The sequence below is a fragment of the Eptesicus fuscus genome, chromosome 14 (assembly GCF_027574615.1).
Source record: "Eptesicus fuscus isolate TK198812 chromosome 14, DD_ASM_mEF_20220401, whole genome shotgun sequence".
Taxonomy (NCBI): Eukaryota; Metazoa; Chordata; class Mammalia; order Chiroptera; family Vespertilionidae; genus Eptesicus; species Eptesicus fuscus.
The window spans coordinates 3,914,286-3,933,771 of NC_072486.1; the positions used below are offsets into that span (position 1 = coordinate 3,914,286).

Genomic DNA, 19,486 nt, shown 5'->3' on the forward strand with positions numbered 1-19,486 from the left:
AGGAGTGGCTTATTATGGAAGAATCCTAGGAAGAGGGTATGTAACAGTAAGAACCCCTCCTAGCACACATCTTAGATGGGAGGATTATGGTGGAAGGCACAACAATTTCATCGTTTTATGCCTGAGGATAGCTATCAGAGGTCATAAACATTTCCTTCTCCTAATTCTAAGTCTACATGCAAAGCACTCAGGGCAGAAAGCCTTCACTTTCCTAAATATCATGCAGAGAATACAAGTTTATAACTATTGGTGATAACTTCATCATCTGTGTTTTGAGACACTTAATTTATACTACATTCTCTTAGGCTACATTATCAAACTTTACAGAACAACAACGAGAAGAAAAGGAGAGAAACGCCTGAGGGAGAGAGTCACACCTAGAGCACTAGAATATTCCCTCGGCCTGAGGTCAGAGGTCAGACGGATGCTCATCAGCGCAGTGGGAGGAGTGAGTTAGGATGTTGCAGGGAAGGGCTGACTGTTATTTAAACAGCAACAAGGGCAGCCTCACTCCGGGAGCCACCTCGTACCAGTACTTTCTTGCTATGTTTCCTGGCTTTCTAAGTCTGATATGATTTTGTTTATATTCTCAAAGCTGTTTCTTTTGCTCATAAATGTATATTTTTATTTATTTCTTGTTATTTCTTCGTGATTTAAACATTTTCTTTCACTAGACAACCGTTTTCTTCTGTCATTTGTTTTTTAAAATATGCAATCAGTTAACATGGTTCATAAGTGTTTGAGGATGCAGTAGGATGAGTGATACCCCCCATCTTGCCCTCTGTCTTCCTCTCCCCTCCTTCCAGTGACACATGTAAATGCAGATGCAAGTAAAGGAGTATTGGTTTACCTCTCCCTCTTCCCTTTTCTCTCGTATTGTTCAGTTGAGGAGAATGGACTGGAATCAGACTGTCTTGGGTCTGAATTCTAGTTCTCAGTTTCTTCCTCCAGCTAATGATGTTACCTTCATGAGGTTCTTTGGAAGGTTAAATGAGAAAACGACTATAAAAACTTGATTGCTGCCCAAGCATGGCAAGAGGGGCACCCTAGTGGTTGAGCATTGACCCAGTGGTTGAGCATTGACCCATGAACCAAGAGGTCACCAGTTTGATTCTGGGTTGGGGCACATGCCTGGGTTGTGGGCTTGATCCCTAGTCAGAAGCGGGCAGGAGGCAGCTGATCGATGTTTCTCTCTCATCAATGTTTCTATCTCTCTATGCCACTGCCTCCCTCTCTCTCTAAAAATCAATAAAAACATTAAAAAAATAAAAAAAGGAGAGGTACCCTCTGCTCTAAAAACTTCACTTCACCCACCAGTGTCACCATAGTCACTGCGACGTGACCAAACCTTAGGACAGCTGGGCTGATTTCTAATTCTGATTTTAATTGTTTTTTTACAGTTGATTGACTTGTACCAACATATACCTAAAGGCAGTAGAGTGCTAGAGACATTGTATATGATGTTAGCCTTCTAACAAACTTTTTTTTCCCTAGGTGACAGAACTTCACAAGTATTGGCCATGTTAAACCATTAACCTCAGGCTAAGAAATGCCTTACGAGTGTTTTTCATTCACTACTCAGCCTATATGTTAGGACTCCTTTAGGAGGTGGTAGGACTTTCACTACTAAAGAGCCTCCAGTGTATTATTAAACTTTTACACTTTTTTAAAGTCCCATGCAGAGATATGCTTTCTTCTCACACATCGTGTTTTCATTGATGCAAATGAGCTTTGTGGCGTTTTGAGGAAGGTGACACGTAGCTGTGCTTGGTATTTGCTAACCCACTGGGTATAGGGTTTGTTCTTGGCCCTTCGGTGCTCACTGAATCTCGTTGGTGTATCTTAACCTAAAGGACAGGGTATATGCGTAGCCTCTCACCTGCTGTGCAATGCCCAGTGGTTATTCATCTAACAGGACCTTCCTGGGCAGAAGCGAGACATCTCCTCTTACTTCCTTCTTCTCTGACTGTGAGGAAGACTAGACATATCCTCACAACCTTAGGGCAGACTTCGGAGTTTCTTTGACAACAGATCATGAAAGATGACAGCTTTCCAACTGTACGGTGCTCACGGTTCTTTTGGACGCTTCCTCTCTGATAGGTCTTTACCATGGAATGTAAATGTCCAGAATGTCCTCCGCCACTGCCCATTCATTGTCTCTCTAGCCATGTCTGTCCTCCTGTCTGTGTGGCACACTAGGACACGTAGTGACTGACTGGATGCAGGTAACAGGTTCTCGTGGTGTGGCTTGGGAAGGACCGGCCTGGATGTCCGGGACATTAGGGCCGTCGCAGAGGTGCCCACCTCAGCCTTAGAGGGGTTGTAGGCCTCGAGCATCAATCCAGGAGCAAATAGCAGCCTCTTCCCAGAAAGTCTTTGGCTTTTTACTCAACCTTTTTGTTTGTTTTCTCATTTCTACATGACATTGACAAACCCCAACTACCGAATTGTATAAAATAAAGCTAAGAGTTTCACTCTGCGAAAAAGTGTCCCATTATCCCGTTCCCATGAGGTGAACAATCTGAACATTTGAATGTGTCTCCTTCTAGAATGTGTAATCCTCATAGACGTATAAACGCATGTACCTCCGTGTATTTTATTGTTGTTTTTAGAGCCAGATCCATCATGAACATCATACCGGAAGTCTCGCCCATTGTTTGTACTCTGTGCCCAGCAGGCAACAGTTGAACTCTGCATGATCACTTTCAGCCATTCTGTTCTTGTTGGCCACGTGGTTTACCCTTTGTTGGCGGTTAGAGAGGATGTTGCTGAGATCACGCTCGCGCTGTGTCCTTGTGCAGTTTGCAGTTGCCTCTGCTGGGTAGACCTTCACATTTTCTGGGCCCAAACATTCACGCATTTGGAGATGTAATAGGTGCGGCCAAATTGCCTGTTTAAAGAAAGCAGGAGGGATGAATGACTCGGCCCTCTTTCATTTACTATGTGCGAGTTTTTGCCTTTGGTTTGATTTTTTTAATATTTGTTTCTTCCTTGCATTTTAATGGGATCCTGGAAAGGAGTATACTGGTCAAGGGGTCAAGGCTATACCTACGCTTTGGGAAGTGGATCCCCAGCCAGTGTGTTTAATATTGCCTGTACCACCCAACCTTCTTCTTCCAGGAACCCTTCTACCTCCAGGAGGAGAACGTTCTCGATGCATTTACTGCGATTTCAGGAGAGGAAATTGTTTGGATACATATTTACAGCTCCATCCCTTGCCTGAAATAAATACATGCACTTTCTGGTAACTCTTAAGTAGAAATTGAAGGATGAGACAGGTGGAAGTAGATAGCAGTCAGAGTTGCCTCTTTCTTCCCTGATAAGTGTGGGTAGAACTAGAGAAAATGTTTTGTTTGTGTTGCCAGAGCAGACAATAGGGATGTTGTTGTCAAGATGGGGAGGTGAAAGCATGAGTCCCGCTCAATGGTAGACGTTGGACACCCCGCCTCCAGAGAAGTCTGCAAACTCCCTTTCAGTCCCATGAAGCACACGTGGTTTCTTAGGAGTCTTCAGCATTTGCACGTGTGAATCCCTTTGTGTGTACAGCTCCTGGTGTACTGTTTGAACGGGGACAAGTGATTTATTCTTGATTCTTCTGTTTTCAAGTCCACGAAGATAGAATAATTTCCACATAATTGGAACCAGAGCGTGGCTGCTGAAGTGGAGTTTGCCAAGTGCTTTAGAAACCCTCGAGGGAGAGGCGGTGTCGGCATAAATTAATGCCTTTCGATTTGCATTTTGTAATGTGCTTTTAATTTTACTCTTAAAGCTGAATTTGAATTGATGCATTTTTATAACTTCTGTCTTTTAGATTTCAACTCTTTAGCATACAAGATGGCTTAGGTAAACAGTGGTGAGAAAGCATGACATCCCTGGTTGAGTAATTTCCTTTTCTGTGGCGGTGTGTGTATTCTAATTTTAATTGCTAATCACTCACGTTTACGAGTGGTCTTCAATAGTAAAAGGCATTAAAATATGTGGAATTGTAGATGTTTTATTTGAGGTGTGTCCGGAATAAGTGTTTGGGTCTCTTCTACTGCTGGATTCTGAAGAGTTACAATATCAACATACATCTTAAGTATCAATACTTGCCCAATTCCAGGGAATATTCTATGCAGAAATGCCTAAAACCTCAAAGCCTTTTACGTTTCAATGGAAGGAGCATCATGGTTTCCCCCCTCGACTCCGTTGTGCAGGGTTTTCTCAGTGGAGTGGACACGAAGTCAGTTATCCAACAAGTTTCATATTATAGGAAAGATGTTCAAAGAATTCTCCCACAGGACTTCTCAAGCCTGGACCTTCAAACAGCGCCTGCATGGGTTAGTGATCCAAAACGATACTTAATTTGGAAGGGAGAGAGAAGTTTGATGGCTTAATAAGGAAGGGGCCGGGATGCCCTGGATGTTGAGGTGGCTGGAGGCGGAGGTAGTGTTTGTAAAGATACAGCTTTTTCTCCTTTAATAGCTGGTTTTGTGGATTTCCTAGACATATCTGCTGTGACTTTCTTACTACTTTCCTGAGTTTACCGATAATCGAAAGGGCATGTAATACTGGAGTGTAGCTGTGTAGAAAAAAGCATCTGGTAGAAGAAGACTTGACTTGGGGCGGCGAACACACAGTACACTATACAGAGGATGTGCTGTAGAATTGTGCACCTGAAACCTATAAAGTTTTATTAACCAAAGTCACCCCAATAAGTTCAATTATTTAAAAGAAGAAGAATTTCTTTAGGATGGGGGGAAAGTGAAAAAAAAAGAATAAAGCATTCACGGTAAAAGCCTTCCATTCCTTCTTCTCATCCATGAGCTACACCTGGGCAGGCAGCAAGCACTACCTAGTTCTAGTGCATATGAGGGTCTTGATCTTGACCTCTCCCTGTCACCCTGGGGATGTCTGAGCCCTGCACTTATTAAAATATGCACGTGTGAATCCCTTTGTTTGTACACTCCTGAGGTACTGTTTGAACAGTCAGGCTTAGCCCTACCCACTCCCACTCCCAACCCCTCTCTCTCACTGCTGTCCTGGTTCCTTCCAAAATGCAAATCTGACTGCTCCTCATTAAAACCTTTAAATGGCTCATAACAACAACAAATCAGTACAGAGGTTTTATTACATGCCAGGCCTGTTCAAAGGACTTTACATACGTTAAGTCATGATTATGGCTTAGTAATAAAGCTGACATTATTATTATAAAGTTGGCTTTATAATAATAAAGTTGACATTAATTGAGCCTTTTGACCAGACACTGTTCTAAGCACATATTTTACAATGTTAACTCATCCCAAAAGTCACCCCATGAATAAGGAATTTTTATTTTACTCTTGTGGGAACTGAATCACTACAGGTTAAGTAAGTGGCCCAAGGTCAAGTCTAGTAAGTGAGGCTGCAGCTCTCAAACCCAGGCACACCGGCTCCAGGCTCCCTGTTCTGGGTCCCGCTCAGACCGCCCCTCCCCATGAGCTCCTGATGTCGGAGCCCAGCTCAGCGCTCATCCGGATCAGATCCCTGGTCCAATCTCAGGGTCCAGCAGCCTGGCTCTCCTGGCTTACCATTCTGCCACACCGAACACAACAGGCGCACTCGAACGCGGGTCCTTCTCCTTGACTAGCTGGAGTCACTCACTCTCTCCGTTCCGTCTGCAAAACCTCTGTCTGAGGCCTGGGACCTAGAATACCCCCTCACTCAAGGTGGCCTTCTGCTGAGTCTATGCACGTTTGTTCCCCCGGCCGGAAGGCATGCCTGAAAAAGTGAGTTGTGGTTATTCCCACCCACATTTGGGCTTCCCGTACCTCTTATCGTACACATCCAATTTAACTGAATAGTGGACAGATCGGGGGAGCGTGAGTAAGAGAAACAGTCAACTGTTTTGAAAAACTAACAAGTAAAGCGTTTTTCCTTTTAAAGGGCTGTCAGACGTGGTGAGACAACTGTGAAAGCCTGCGGAAGAGCCGGCAAAGCCTAGAACGAGTCTGGACTCCTATTTTGTCACGAATATCTTTACGTTTTCACTCCGATGTAAAGAGACCCACACTGGGGGTTATGAGCAGTGTAGTGTGAGTATGGTGTAGGCAGAACTTCAATCCGTGGATTTATACCCAAAGAGAATGGCTTCAAATCTCAGAAGAGCGGTGAATTAATGGTGCATTATGTTTTATCATACAGCGATATGATTAAGAAATGAATGGTGATCTTTTTGGTATAATTCCATGCCTTGCCAATTTAAAAAAAAATTAATGGTAATCTGGATTGTGTGGGATGAGAGGATTTCTAATCTCTTTGAAATTTGGTACCATATCGCTCATCACGTCAACAACTAGCCAGACCCCAGTACCAGGGTTCTTCTGATTTTAACCTATGAGGTGCTTCCTGGTCTCTCATTTTCTGCCTTTGAACTTCCTTTCCTTTTGCCTGAAATGCCTTTTCCTACTTTTCTTTTTACCAACTTCAATACATCTTCTAGTGTTAGATATCACCCACTCTGCAATTTCCCCCAGAACTCCCAAGACTGTCCACATATTCCTCTAAATGTCTGTTAGAAACAACTGCACAGAGAAAAAAAATGAATTAAAAGTTTAGAGGAAATGATGAGGGTATCTACTCCTCCTTTTCACATTGTATTTGCTAGCATGAGGAAGATTTTAGAGGACAGTTTTCTCAAGTATAATTATAAGGATAAGTCATAAACTTCTATAATCCTAGTATCCTATCCAAAATAAATCTCTAGGACAATCACAAACTTGACCATGACCTGAAGACTATCATGGTGCCTCAGCTGGAACCCAGAGGACAAGGGGACCACACAGAATTTTGACTTGGGGATGATCAGCTCCAAAAACGTGGTTTTTGTTTTTTTTGTTTTTTAGGGATTGTGGTCAAACCGACCATTTGTAGGAGAGAAGGTGGTTAGTAATACATATGCAACCGCAAGGCAGGTCACTGAATATAAAACAACCGAGACAGTAGAGAGCGAAGTAGGTGTAGGTGGACGTCCAGGTTTCCATGGTAAGCCTATTTCATCTAATCAAGGAGGTAATTTGTGATCCTGAAGAGAATGTAATTATGAGCATTTATTTTCTAAGTGGGATGGTTTTTGATAAGAGTGAAACAGGAGTGCTTTTATTAGAATGAGATGGATATCCAATCAGAAGGCACAGAGATTATGCTAATTGCGTGGTTCTGGTGCTTAAACGGGAACACGTTGTTCTCCTGGACTCACGTTCACTGGCAAGTAGCCCTGTAACCAGGATGTGCTGGCGCTGAAAAGCCGAACCACTCTAAGGCGTCGCTTCCCTGGGGGTGCTTCTGTAGCGAGCCCCCAAAACAGAGGGGTGCACCGAATACGATTAGGTCTCAGAAAGAAGCATCATCCCAAAGTGAAGTGGCCACATGGAGAGCGACTTTCTGTGCTCTGTACCTGAATTGCACCTCACCTGAATTTTCTCCTCCATAAGAGGAAAGCCAGGCTTGCCTTTCCTGGAACCAGAGAGAATTGCTCTCTACATGCCGGAGGCTCAGGTCACTGATAGCAAATATTCAAAGACAATCATGAAATAACGTATCCTGGGAAGCTCTAAGTCAACTTTATGCTGACAGCAAAGGGACCTGGCCTCCAGGCAGTCTGACCCATCGCCTCCTTCATGCTTTGTAGCCCAGATCAGTCTTAGGCAAGGACCCTGCCACCGTGGCGTCGTTCTGTGGAGAGGGAAGGGAAATCCCATTTATGACTTTGAAGCAATCCACTCACCTGTCTACATTAGGATGCTGTTATTCTAGACATTCTAATATGGGTCCATGATGCCAGTTCCTGAACTCTGAAGCAACTGGGCTTGAATTAGCAAGATCCTTTGTTTGTTACCACATAAAACCTATTTTATTCATGTCGACGTTTTATGAAAAATAACTGATAGTTGCCAAATGTGCAGTCTAGCATAGTAACTCTTAAGAAAGCATATTCTCTCCTGTAATGCTGTTTGAAGGAAACTGTGAAAGACAAAATAAGGAATATTCAGTTGGAAAACTAACTGATTGATGATTAAACTAATCCCTGCTGACGTTAAATAGGTGATTCTACTATTTTGCAATAGTGATCATGTAAAACGCAGGATTCCAGTGCACATTTAACAAATTCTAATTGGTTCTTGTGATGTAGTTCTATATAGAAATGTTATTGGTAGGTAATTAAAACTTAAAAAACAGCAATTAAAAATACGAAATGAAAAGTTATGTTCAAAAGAGACTGCATCATGCTACACTTGGAAGATCAAAGAGTTTTATAGCCGTTGTAGGTGATAATGAGTAGTTAATAGAGAAACAAATTCTCAAAAAAGAAAATTGCAGGCTTTCATAAAGAACAGAAGAAAAGAAGGCAAATAGTCAGTTCATATGCCTTGATGAAAGAGTTGTCTTTGTGTCCTAGAAGGCCTAAAAACATTAAATCATACAAAGGCAGATTTCCAGAACATTCTACCCAAAAGAGGATAAGGAGTTTCATTCTGATGACCAGGCAGGATGGTGCCTTAAGTTCTGTCATTACAATGAATCCAGGAAAACACTGATTTTTCAGGGGGAGGGTGTCGTCCGAATCTTCTTGAATTATGTCAGGAAGGACCCAACAGCCTGGGCCCATCAGCAGGCACCCCTACTCTTCCGACTTCCTCTCTTAATTTCAATCACAGATGGGGAGCAATGTCCTGCCAAGTTGAGAATATGTTTTGTTATTGTCCTCTTTATGTGATTTTATGTTCTTCTTGTTGTTGTTTTTGTGTGTGTTTTCTGTTTTTGTTTTTGCATTACCTTTGAAGGAGAGTGAATAGACCACCCCAAAATATTTCACCTGGGCATAAGGGGCTGGAAAGACAGGAGATGAAGTTCTCATGTGAAAGATGAAGTTCCTCTCTGTTCTAAAAACAAAGTAATATTCTTGTCACCAAGAACACGAAGTTGAGACCAAGAATATTCTATACAAGCAGACCTTCTAATGTGATTTTTATCTTCCTTTAGCCCCCACATGATACTCAGTTACTAGTACTTCTCCATAATTGCTTCTGTTTGTTCGACCTACTATACAACATGTAGGTTCTGCCTTGTCTTTGGGTCTTTATTTCTTTATTTTTTTTTTTTTGGGGGGGGTCCTTCATTTCTGATGAGGGCTCCCATGTCACATAAAACTTATATAAATTTATATACATTAAGTCCTCATTTATCACCATGGATGGATTCTAAAACTTAACGCAAACTAATGGATGACAAAATCAATTTTACCATGGGCTAATTGTTATAAGCCAGTGTTAAGTTCCTAGAGCATCTCATTAATTTTTATAACAAAACAATGTGAATTAAAAATTATTTAAGGACCTGCTGTACTTTTTTTCTCTGACTGATCCGTGTCATTTCTCAGGCCCAGATGGAAACCTCTCAAGGGTAAAAGTGAAAGTTCGCCTCCCCACACCTTCCTGGTCTGTGGAATGACTACTAGATTTTTTTTGGAAATCTGTCTGTGAAGACATTTTAGTAGCATAACTTAAACAGAAATGATTGTTAATGGGCATCCTCCTGGAACCAACATTGAACAAATTCTTTGATCAGTACCGTTCCCTGAACCACCAAATGTAAACCAAGGGAACGGCACATAATTCTGCAACTCATTAAAAAAAAAAAGGCAGTATTTTAAATAATAACAAAAGAATCTGGGAGCTACATGTATAGATCAGGATTGAGGAAAGTCTTTTTAAGCAATACCAAAGACCAAAAAAAAAAAAAAAAAGAGAGAGAGAGAGAGAAAAATCAATAATAATGCCTTTAGAATGAAATAATGTAAATATATTTAATTTTTCTGTACAGTTATCATGACTGGATGGCTTCATTACAGAGTGACTCATAAAGTATGTCCCTTAGTTTATGGTTACACATCTCAAGGAACTCATGCACTAAGGAGAAAGACATATTTTTTTCTTTAAGTGAAATGGGATTTGAATTCCATGCTGCCTTCTTTACCACTTCCCTGTTACCTGTTCTTCATAACTTGCCTCAACTCTTCATAATGCCTTTCCTGACTCTTCCAGTCTAAATTAGTGTGATCCTTAGAACACCTATGCAGTTAGCAAAGTGTGACACTCATCATTTATTCCTCCACTCACCCGTTATTTCCTTGCAGATACTTCCAACTTGTTACAGCATCTTATTCTTTCCTGTGCTCTCACCCACAGCATTTATACTGTTTCATAGAGTCGTCATTCAATAGTTGTTTATTTATATCAAGAAAGAAATACCAGCATTTCTACTGTCACAGAATTCATCAGCTTCTCCTCATTCACTAACCATGACACACAACATAAGGCAGCATAAACTGCCACCCACTGCTGTGATACGCAACAGACCAAGTACATGTTATATACATGCCTGCTCCCGCATGGATGGAACCCAATGATTGCTAAATGTCCTCTGTCTCAAATTCTTGCTGTCATTGCAGTGATTTTCATGGGCAGCCGAAGGTATTTTTAATATGTATGTTTAGCAGGATAAAACATTCTATACGTTCAGGAATATTGTCACATTTAAGCTTCTAATTGTATAACTGTATTTTAGGAAAAGAAATACATCAGGAATATGCATCACTAAAAAACAAAGCTGTACTAAGAGCATTCATATTAAATTTATAAAATTAATTCTGAACTTTATTGTGAATATGTATAAATCTAACATTTAATTTAAATGAGCTAAATAGATTTGCTCTGATCACCTAGCAACAGCCTGCAGTCTATTTAAAAAATGACATTTCATTTTTTTTTTCTAGTGAAAAGATGTTAAGACTATTCTTTGGAAACTCAAGTAGTCCTGATCTATGGCACAATGAAAGGAAATTACGGGATCTGGTTTCTATCATGGGTGCCCCGCCTCTGGCTCACTAGGAGGCTTCACCTAAATGCTTTCGCCTCAGTGTTTTCTGTGCAAAGAGGAATCATATTCTTTTCAACTGTGATCCTGAGAAACAATTACTTATAGGTAGCTATGGGTGATTCAACTTCCTAGAAATTGTTACTGAATTTGTTTGGATTCACCATCTATTAATTGCATACATTTTTATTTTTAACTCAATACAAGCTACAAGGAAAGAAGTATTGAGTCTCCATACTTCAGCATTTAGTAACTAAGCAAACATACAGTTGGCAGCGTTGAGAGTCAGGAGAGAGAATGAATATATTGAGCATTTGGAGTTTTTACAATGCTGACTCTGACCATGGGTTTTATGAAACAAAATTTAGGTCACTTCCCTGCTTCAAATCCTTCCATAGGATAAAATAGCCATCGATTGTGTTTCATGATCAGATCCTGTAAAACTTCGATCTCGTTTCAGAGACCTGCTCTCATTTTGTCTGGTATTAATATAACTGTTATTTCCCTGTTTAGTTGTGTTATTGTTATTATCAAATTCTCTGTGTCCTTTTGTTTATGTATCTTTCTTATAAGCAGCATAAAGCTTGGAGAATTGGAGAATTGGAGAATTATTTTTTCTCTTATCTAGATTAGTCCATTTACTTTTATTATGATTACTGATATATTTCAATGGCATCTTATTTTGTACTTTCTATTGATCCTGCATTACCCCTTTTATGTGTGTGTTTTTTTAATTCTTTTGTGTTAACTGAGATTTTTTAATTTTCTACTGGCTAGGACATTATAGATTACATTTCTACTACTCTTAAAATGGTGTCAGTGCATACCGAACAAAGTAAAGATATTAAATATCTCCACTCTTCACTAGATAAGTTCAAAAAAACATAGAAAAAATATTTTCAACCACTTCCCTGCTTCCTTTGTGTTATTGGTATAAGTACTCACATGCTGGGTACTAATCTCATCATGAGGGCCTCACCCTTAGGACCTAGTCTATACCTCATTATCTCCCAAATCCTCATCTCTAAATACCATCATACTGGGGATCAGGCTCCAACATACCTTTTCAGGAGACATAACTTAGTCATAGTTCAAGGTAATTCAATTAAGAAAGTACCATTTTTTTTAAAACAAAAAATAGTGCTGAAAAATTGGATAACCATGTGCAAAAAGAAAGAGAGAAAGAAGGAAACTTGTACTTTCTTACCATATTAACAAAAATTCTAAAACTATAAAAATAGAAGAAAAAACATATTTTTTAAAGGCGCGTGCGCGCGCGCGCGTGTGTGTGTGTGTGTGTGTGTGTGTGTGTGTGTGTGTGAATATACCTGCATATGTATGTATTTGGGAAATTCTTTGAGTATGAATTTGTTCCTTTGGTTGTATCAAAGATTCCATAGATAATTTTGTATTCAACTGATGACACTCAAGGAAGTCAAAGACTTAAAGAACAACCATTGTTTTCAAGGTCGGATCAAATTTGGGCAAACATTCTTCATTCCCTTTGTAAGACCTCGGTAACTTGTCTTGGTAACGCTGGTGCTAAAAATGCCTTTTTGTAGACAGGTAGTTAGAGTGCCATACGGAACTCATTTTTGACTGTCAAAACCAAAATTATTTGCAGGCCATAGATATACACAACCTTGAAGGCTGATGCCTCACTTAAGTGTTAAATCACCCAAAAAGATTATCTTGTCTTCCTTTTATGTGAATTCGGGAGCGCAGCTATTTAAAATTCCTCCTCTGGAGGAGTTCTATTAGGAGCGTTACATTTCCTTGGCCATCCTAGAAGAAACCAGCTCAATATTTTATCATTAGATTTTGTAAAGCTGCTTCGGGTTCTCTTTTGAAAAGTCAGATTGAAGCCCGGGGGAACAGACTATGCACTGTGTCTATGGCGCGGATGTCACCAGGGTCGGAGGGCTCACACAGTCCTTCCACACCTGTCTGGGACGCGGGTAAACCACTGTCTACCTTGGCAGCACGCAGACGTGGGAGCGGTTAGCAGGTGCAAACCTAAGCAGGTCGATTGTGCATTCACCCTCTACTCTGCATCTTTACATGCACGAGCAGACAGTTCTAGAGTGTCCCAGAGGGCATAGGAAGAAAAGAAAAACAGGATTCATTGTGCCACTAGGAGCAGTCTCAGCTCAACGGTGGGGGAAGCTATCACTGACGCAGAGCTCAGCGCGTCTTGGGAGGCGGATGCTGATAGATGGTGGAGGCTGGCACACATTCTGGATTATGAAATGAAAGGAGATAGTGGACAAAGGAAGACAATAGCAACAGTAACTCCCCCGTATTGGGCGCTCACCATCCATCAGAGCTGTGTGGCGTGCTTCAGAGGCAGTCCCGATGCTAAGAGAATCCATTCATCAAGGGCTTAACCCGTGCCACTGTCTCCAGAGAGCAGCTTTTTCAGTTCGGTGCTGGCAGGTGCCCTGTCCTGCAAAGGAGGACAGTCATGCTGAGCCTCTCATCGACTGGCCCAAGGTCACGCAAACTGGAAAGCACTAAGCGGCAGACTGCAGAGACGATGCTCTAGAGCCGTGGTCAGCAAACTGCGGCTCGCGAGCCACATGCGGCTCTTTGGCCCCTTGAGTGTGGCTCTTCCACAAAATACCACGGCCTGGGCGAGTCTATTTTGAAGAAGTGGCGTTAGAAGAAGTTGAAGTTTAAAAAATTTGGCTCTCAAGAGAAATTTCAATCGTTGTCCTGTTGATATTTGGCTCTGTTGACCAATGAGTTTGCCGACCACTGGTCTAGAGCAACCTCTGCGTTACGTTCTCTCCTAACTGCTACCCTTCATCTCAGCCCGGTGAGTCAGGATCTGTCCTATCCATCCCATTGTGAAAACTGGCACAGTAAAGTCAAAAGGAAGTAACTTGCACAGGATTACTTATGAGGAACAGTATCAACGTTAAAGCTGGTTAATGTTTCTAGACTCTATGATATTTCCACCATATTATTCTGCCTCTGTGATCATATTTTTCACTTATTCATTCATTTGTTCGTTTACTTAACAAGTGTTTGTTGAGCACCTGACCCCATGTTTTGTTCTAGGCTCAGGTGATACAAGAAAGCCAAAACTCCAAGGTTTGCATTCTAGTGGGGAGAGATGGGCAATAAGCAAATAAAGCAGTAAGTGAAGTGTTAGTAGACGCAATGAGGAAACGCGAAGCCTTGTCAGGGGCCGGGAAAGGATGGGACGAGGGGCGCACTTAGACCTTCTAGGTGATGCGGTGAGTGCAAGGAAATGCGTAGCTGCCAGGGGTCATTTTATGATGCTGTCACTTGGTCTCTGTGGCCTTGAAACTGAATCTGAGTTTTATATTGTTGTGTGTGTGTTTTTTTCTGGTATATGTTTGACTAAAACCTCCCATTTCAGTGCAGAAATGATTTTATGCCGGTTTTATTTCATATTCGGCTTGCGTGATTATTCCAAGAGACAAAATGGGAAACTGTTTACTTTATGAGTATGTATCCAGTGTCGCTGTCTTAATGCGGTGAACAAATGCTCGGACTTCAGGGAGCGTGTGCCCTGCCCACAATTAAGTGAAGGAAGGACCTCTTCACTGTCATTCGTCCTTGATGTGGGATATTCGTTCTCAGCGGCAATCCCGTGAGCCAGCAGTAGGGATGTCAGGAACTAAGTGGCTGATTTCAGTTGAACACTTACATTCCAGAGTATCTGATGCTAAGATGAGGGCAACTTGTTTTGGCTTGACTTTAAAAGCTGAAACTCTCCTCCCCAGTAGTAATTAAAAGTAAAAAGCACTCATTAGCTTACTGTGGGCTTGTAATGGCCACCACATCGCTTCCTCACATGAATAATTTACTGACCGAGAGCAAAGTAATTCAACATTGAAATTATCTGGAAAATTAAAAACCATTCTAAGTAATGAATAGTTTCAATTTCTGTAGCACCAATTGATGTTTTGTTTTTTTCTTTTCATGCATTCTTCTGCACGTATACAACTTGCTGACAAACACGTCTGATAGGGACTCCACCTCCAAGAACCGTGGGCAAGGCTGCTTCTGGGCTTAACTCTATAGACTCTGGGGCGACATTCATGCCTTCAGTTATCCAACCAACAGTTATCGAACAGCTTCTTTAGACAAGGCATTTCCCAAAGGCCTTGGGGAATAAAAATAGGAACAGCTAACGGTCTCTGCCCCCTAGAGAATTTATTATCTAATTGGGATAATATGTTATTCTAATGCTGTCCCTTTAATTGAACTGTTGATATTATAATTGATTTAGCCAATCTTGTGTGGTTGGGAATTTAGAAAGATCTACGCTTGCTCTAAAAGGCCTGTGTTATACACCCTCAGGATAAATACTTGTTTATATTTCTGATTATTTGTTTGGATCTCTACCAGGAGAGTAACTAGGTCAGAGGACATGAATGTTTTAGCTTAATGAATACATTTGAAAAAGTTAGGCAATGTAAGAAAAAGTGGTTGCCACCTCCTCCGTTGCCACAGACACTGGGCCTGAGCCTGTACTTATTTCAAGGCCTGGTCACCGCGAGGAACCGCCTACAGCTCTAAGTGTGTGTCCCTGGCCACTGATTTGTAAACTGTCTTCAAAATGGTTAAACCTTTTCTCATTTTCAAGGGTAACATATGAACTGAAATAGTGCTGACAAGAAATTGTCAACTGACATCAATAGTTCGTGTCTAACGAGCTCACCGAGGTTTTTTCTTGCTTATATATCCGGAATTTTAGAGAATTAAGAAGTCATGAAAAGTGCTGTTAGGTGGTTTGGGAAGTTTTTTTGACTTAAAAAAAAAAAAAGATTACCACTGACCAACAGTTGAATATTGACTTAAAAGCAAAAGTTAGGGAAAAATAGATGAGTATTTTTAGGGCTTATTGAATTTCATAAAAACATATTTAGACTATTCATATTTAGGGTAAATTAAGTAGCAAAACATTTGGTGCTAGTGTATTTTTAAAAATACATGTTTTATTGATTTTTTTAGAGAGAGAAAGGAAGAGGAGAGAGAGAGAGAAACATCGATGTGAGAGAAAAACATCAATTGGCTGCCTCTTCACGCACCCCAACCGGGGAGACTGAACCCACACCTAGGCATGTGCCTTGACCTGGAAACGAACCAGTGACCCCTTGGTGCATGGGATGACACTCAACCAGCTGAGTCACACTGGGCAGGGCAGTGCATTTTACCGAGTTCCTACCTACAGAAGTGGGGGGGGGGGGGATGGTGTGGATGGGGTTCAGAATTCTAACCACGAGTTACTCAACATGGAAGTTTTGGTGTAGCATCGAGGTCAGCCCATAACGATCTGTTGTATCTTTGTAACAGAATTTTTGCCTTCCTAATTTGGTTTGCCTAGCTGTTTGCTCTCTTTTCCGTTCTAACCTCATTGGCTGTGCTGTTTCTTCCTAGAACCATGGGACACAAAAACCGCTATGTCAAGGTGCCTCGTGGTCACATCTGGGTTGAAGGCGATCATCATGGACACAGTTTCGACAGCAATTCTTTCGGGCCGGTAAGTCGCCTTGTTGCTGTCGTCATTGGGTGTCAAAGGTCGGAGCAAAGGTGTGTCAGACTGTTCGCTCAAGGAATCCAGCCAAGACTGGTCATGAACCTCCCAGTGGAGCTGTTGGTGTTCGATCATTTCCTTTTGAGTAACCGAGACGGGTCATTGAAGCCATGATGTGTGTGTCTGTGTGTGTGTGTGTGTGTGTGTGTGTGTGTGTGTGTTGCATAGAGGAGAACGCAGACGCTTCCATGAAGCATGAAAAGATGCTTCCAGCTGATTGGCTGATCCCAGTGGGGAGGGTCTTTATTTCCCCCAGAAACGCTTTGTAGCTTATGTTTTCAGTTAGTGTTTAACTTGATAGAATGTGTTAAAGACCCGTAGGCACCCATTTTCTACACCATTCCTTAGAAATGCAGGCATCATGGAAGTCACATTGGTAAGTAACATGCTGTCAGCATCAAATTATAGCAGAAATGCAGAAATTAAAAAATATTGCAGAAATGCAGATGTTCCTTATGCCATGCTTATAGTACATAAAATATGTGACTAAATGGATATTATACACTGAATGGCCAGATTATTATGATCTCTGAATGCATAATAATCTTACCACTCAGTGAACTTCTCTTGAGTACCTCATTTATTTGCTATCAAAGATACTATAAATCGTGTACCTGATCCGTTTTCCCCTTTGCACTGGCTGATAGAAAGCTCAGGGCAAATAGGTGGTTGAACTCCAGCAAAAGTCTAGAGAACTTTTGGTACCGACTTGAGATACAAATACTGAGTGGCCAGATTATTATGCGTTCAGGAGATCATAATAATCTGGCCACTCAGTGTATATACTGCATATTTAATCAAACTATATATATATTTTTTTCAATTTGAACATGTACAGAGATTCTCTACTTATAAACCACTACAATAAATCATTATGTAAGGCAAAGAACCTGTTAGTTACAGAAATCAGGGAATCAGGGAATTGCACCTGATTTCTGGTTACCTATATTTGCTTAAAAAATTGGATTTTCACCCAGAAGGTTTTCCTAAAGTGAGTCGTATCTATACTTAATATTTATGTGTAAGTTAGTATTGAACACCTTCAGATAGGTTTGCAAAAGAGTGTGTCCCCAGAGTGTTGTCTAAACTGACAGTTGGTGGTGTAATTATGACCATCTATTTGCATATTGTGAGGGATCACATCGCCGTCACCTTGAATCACCTTTGGCTGTAAGTATGATCATAGAGATGCACTTGGATCAGAACTATAGGTAAGTGGAATATCTTCAGGAGACGACTACTGCTTCCTTCTAGTTGCACAGACAATACAAACTTCTGAGATAGTCATTATTTCACAAATATAATTGGCTCTTTGTATCTTATACCAAAGATGGGACAGGCAGATTGGAAACGTAGGCCACCTGTGGTATAAAAGTGATTGCTGTGAACAAACCCAGTAACAACTTGAAAGTGAAAATAAATCACCTAAAAGCAGTTTTACTTCTCTCTCCTCAACAAGATTAAATCCAATTTCACGTATCAGGTTTGGACCAAGTCTACACTAAAATGTTAGTCAACTTTAGTTCAGGTTTTAATTGGTTTTCATTTTCAGCGACTCTGAAATGGAGTGTTAAAAACTATTGTTTGGTTGTTGGTTGTAGGTTGTGTGACAAGAGTTAGAGATGGTTTTGTTTTTTGTTTATTAATAAGTTAGCCCATGCAATATTGTTTAGACAACATTACTCGTAGTGAGTTGTATTTCACGTGCCTTCTTGTTGGGAGAGAAAAGCATTGAGCTCAGTTGCATGTCAGCCTCAGAGTATCCGTCCATGGTGCTGCTTGCTCTTCCTGGGTGGTTTTTTGAGCCATTGAGCTATGAGTTTACCCAGGAGCGTGTATCAGGCGTGTACATTTCCTGTCACTCGCATCTTAGAAAAAAAGAAGGCGAGAACCATGTGTGAAGGACAATCTCATTGTTTATTACAACAAAAGCTACCGTATGCTAACCATTGACAACCATGTTGCTTGTAGCACTTCACTTCCACTTGGCTTATGTCACGCTTTTAAAGGAAATGTACTTGTTAATTACAACTTGAGCCAGTAATATGAGTCTGAGACACAAAATGACTTTGAAATTGAGTGATTCTTTTCTTTCGTTTTAATGGATATGTATTTACAGAGTGTCTTTTGGTTTATGGGTTGGATAAGCTATCAATTTTCATTCATTTAACTAGCTTTTTTTTTTCTTGGTCAAAATTAGATGAAGAAACTTTTCGAGGCTTAAAGAAAACATTTGTTACATATGTATTAACCTATTTGTGTTTGATGAGTTATAAGTACATAATTTTACTTTAATCATGAGCTCTCATGTTCTGTGTTTCAACAGCATTTATGCCTAGGAAAAAATAATTAACAATATTAATACTGATGCTCCCAGCAAGTTTTAAGAGGACAGGGGAGGGGGGCGAAGTGAAGTAAAGCCCCACAATCCCGATTTAAAGCTAATCGGTGATGTTTGAGTACAGAGAATTCTTATTGCATTTTTGATGAAACCAATGCTTATCTGAATAATTTGTTAATTATTTTAAAGTTCTTATAATTCTAAAAAATAAAAACTAAAGTTTTCTAATTCTAAAAATCTAAAATAATCTTGAATTTTAAAGTGCAGACAGACTTGAGAATTATTCAGTTTTCCCAGTAGCTTTCGGTTTATGTTTTTTGGTTTATGGAGAACACCCTTGGAGATTGTACGTGGACGGTCAGAAACTTTTCTAGGTGGCCCATCCTTTCCTGGCCTTGAGAGGAGGAAATGCCCCTTTCCTGGGTGTAAGCCGCCTCTCTAGAGGTAGCCGGGATGGCCTCCCGGATGCTGATCTTGACTTTGTGGAGGCTGATCGAAGCCTTCACCCTTCCTTTTCCTCCCGAGTAACTTCAGCAGCGCATCCACACACAGCGGGCATGTCCTTTATCATGGAATCTACCCAGTGCATTTGACACCGTTGCCCTCTGGCAGTCACCGTGGGACTGACTTTCTCCATGCGGCAGTAGACTTAGTTCTTGTCTAAAGAAGAATAAGAAAAA

The 19,486-nt window shown here is 40.9% G+C and overlaps 1 protein-coding gene across 2 annotated transcripts in view; it reads left to right on the forward strand.

Annotated features, from left to right (window-relative positions):
* Nucleotides 1-19,486, forward strand: part of IMMP2L (inner mitochondrial membrane peptidase subunit 2) — a 476,087-nt gene that overhangs the window by 365,601 nt on the left and 91,000 nt on the right. For both annotated transcript variants that reach the window (XM_054726449.1, XM_028154445.2), the window contains one exon: nucleotides 16,309-16,411. In XM_054726449.1, the coding sequence (XP_054582424.1) occupies nucleotides 16,309-16,411 (103 nt within the window). The remainder of the gene's footprint in view (nucleotides 1-16,308; nucleotides 16,412-19,486) is intronic.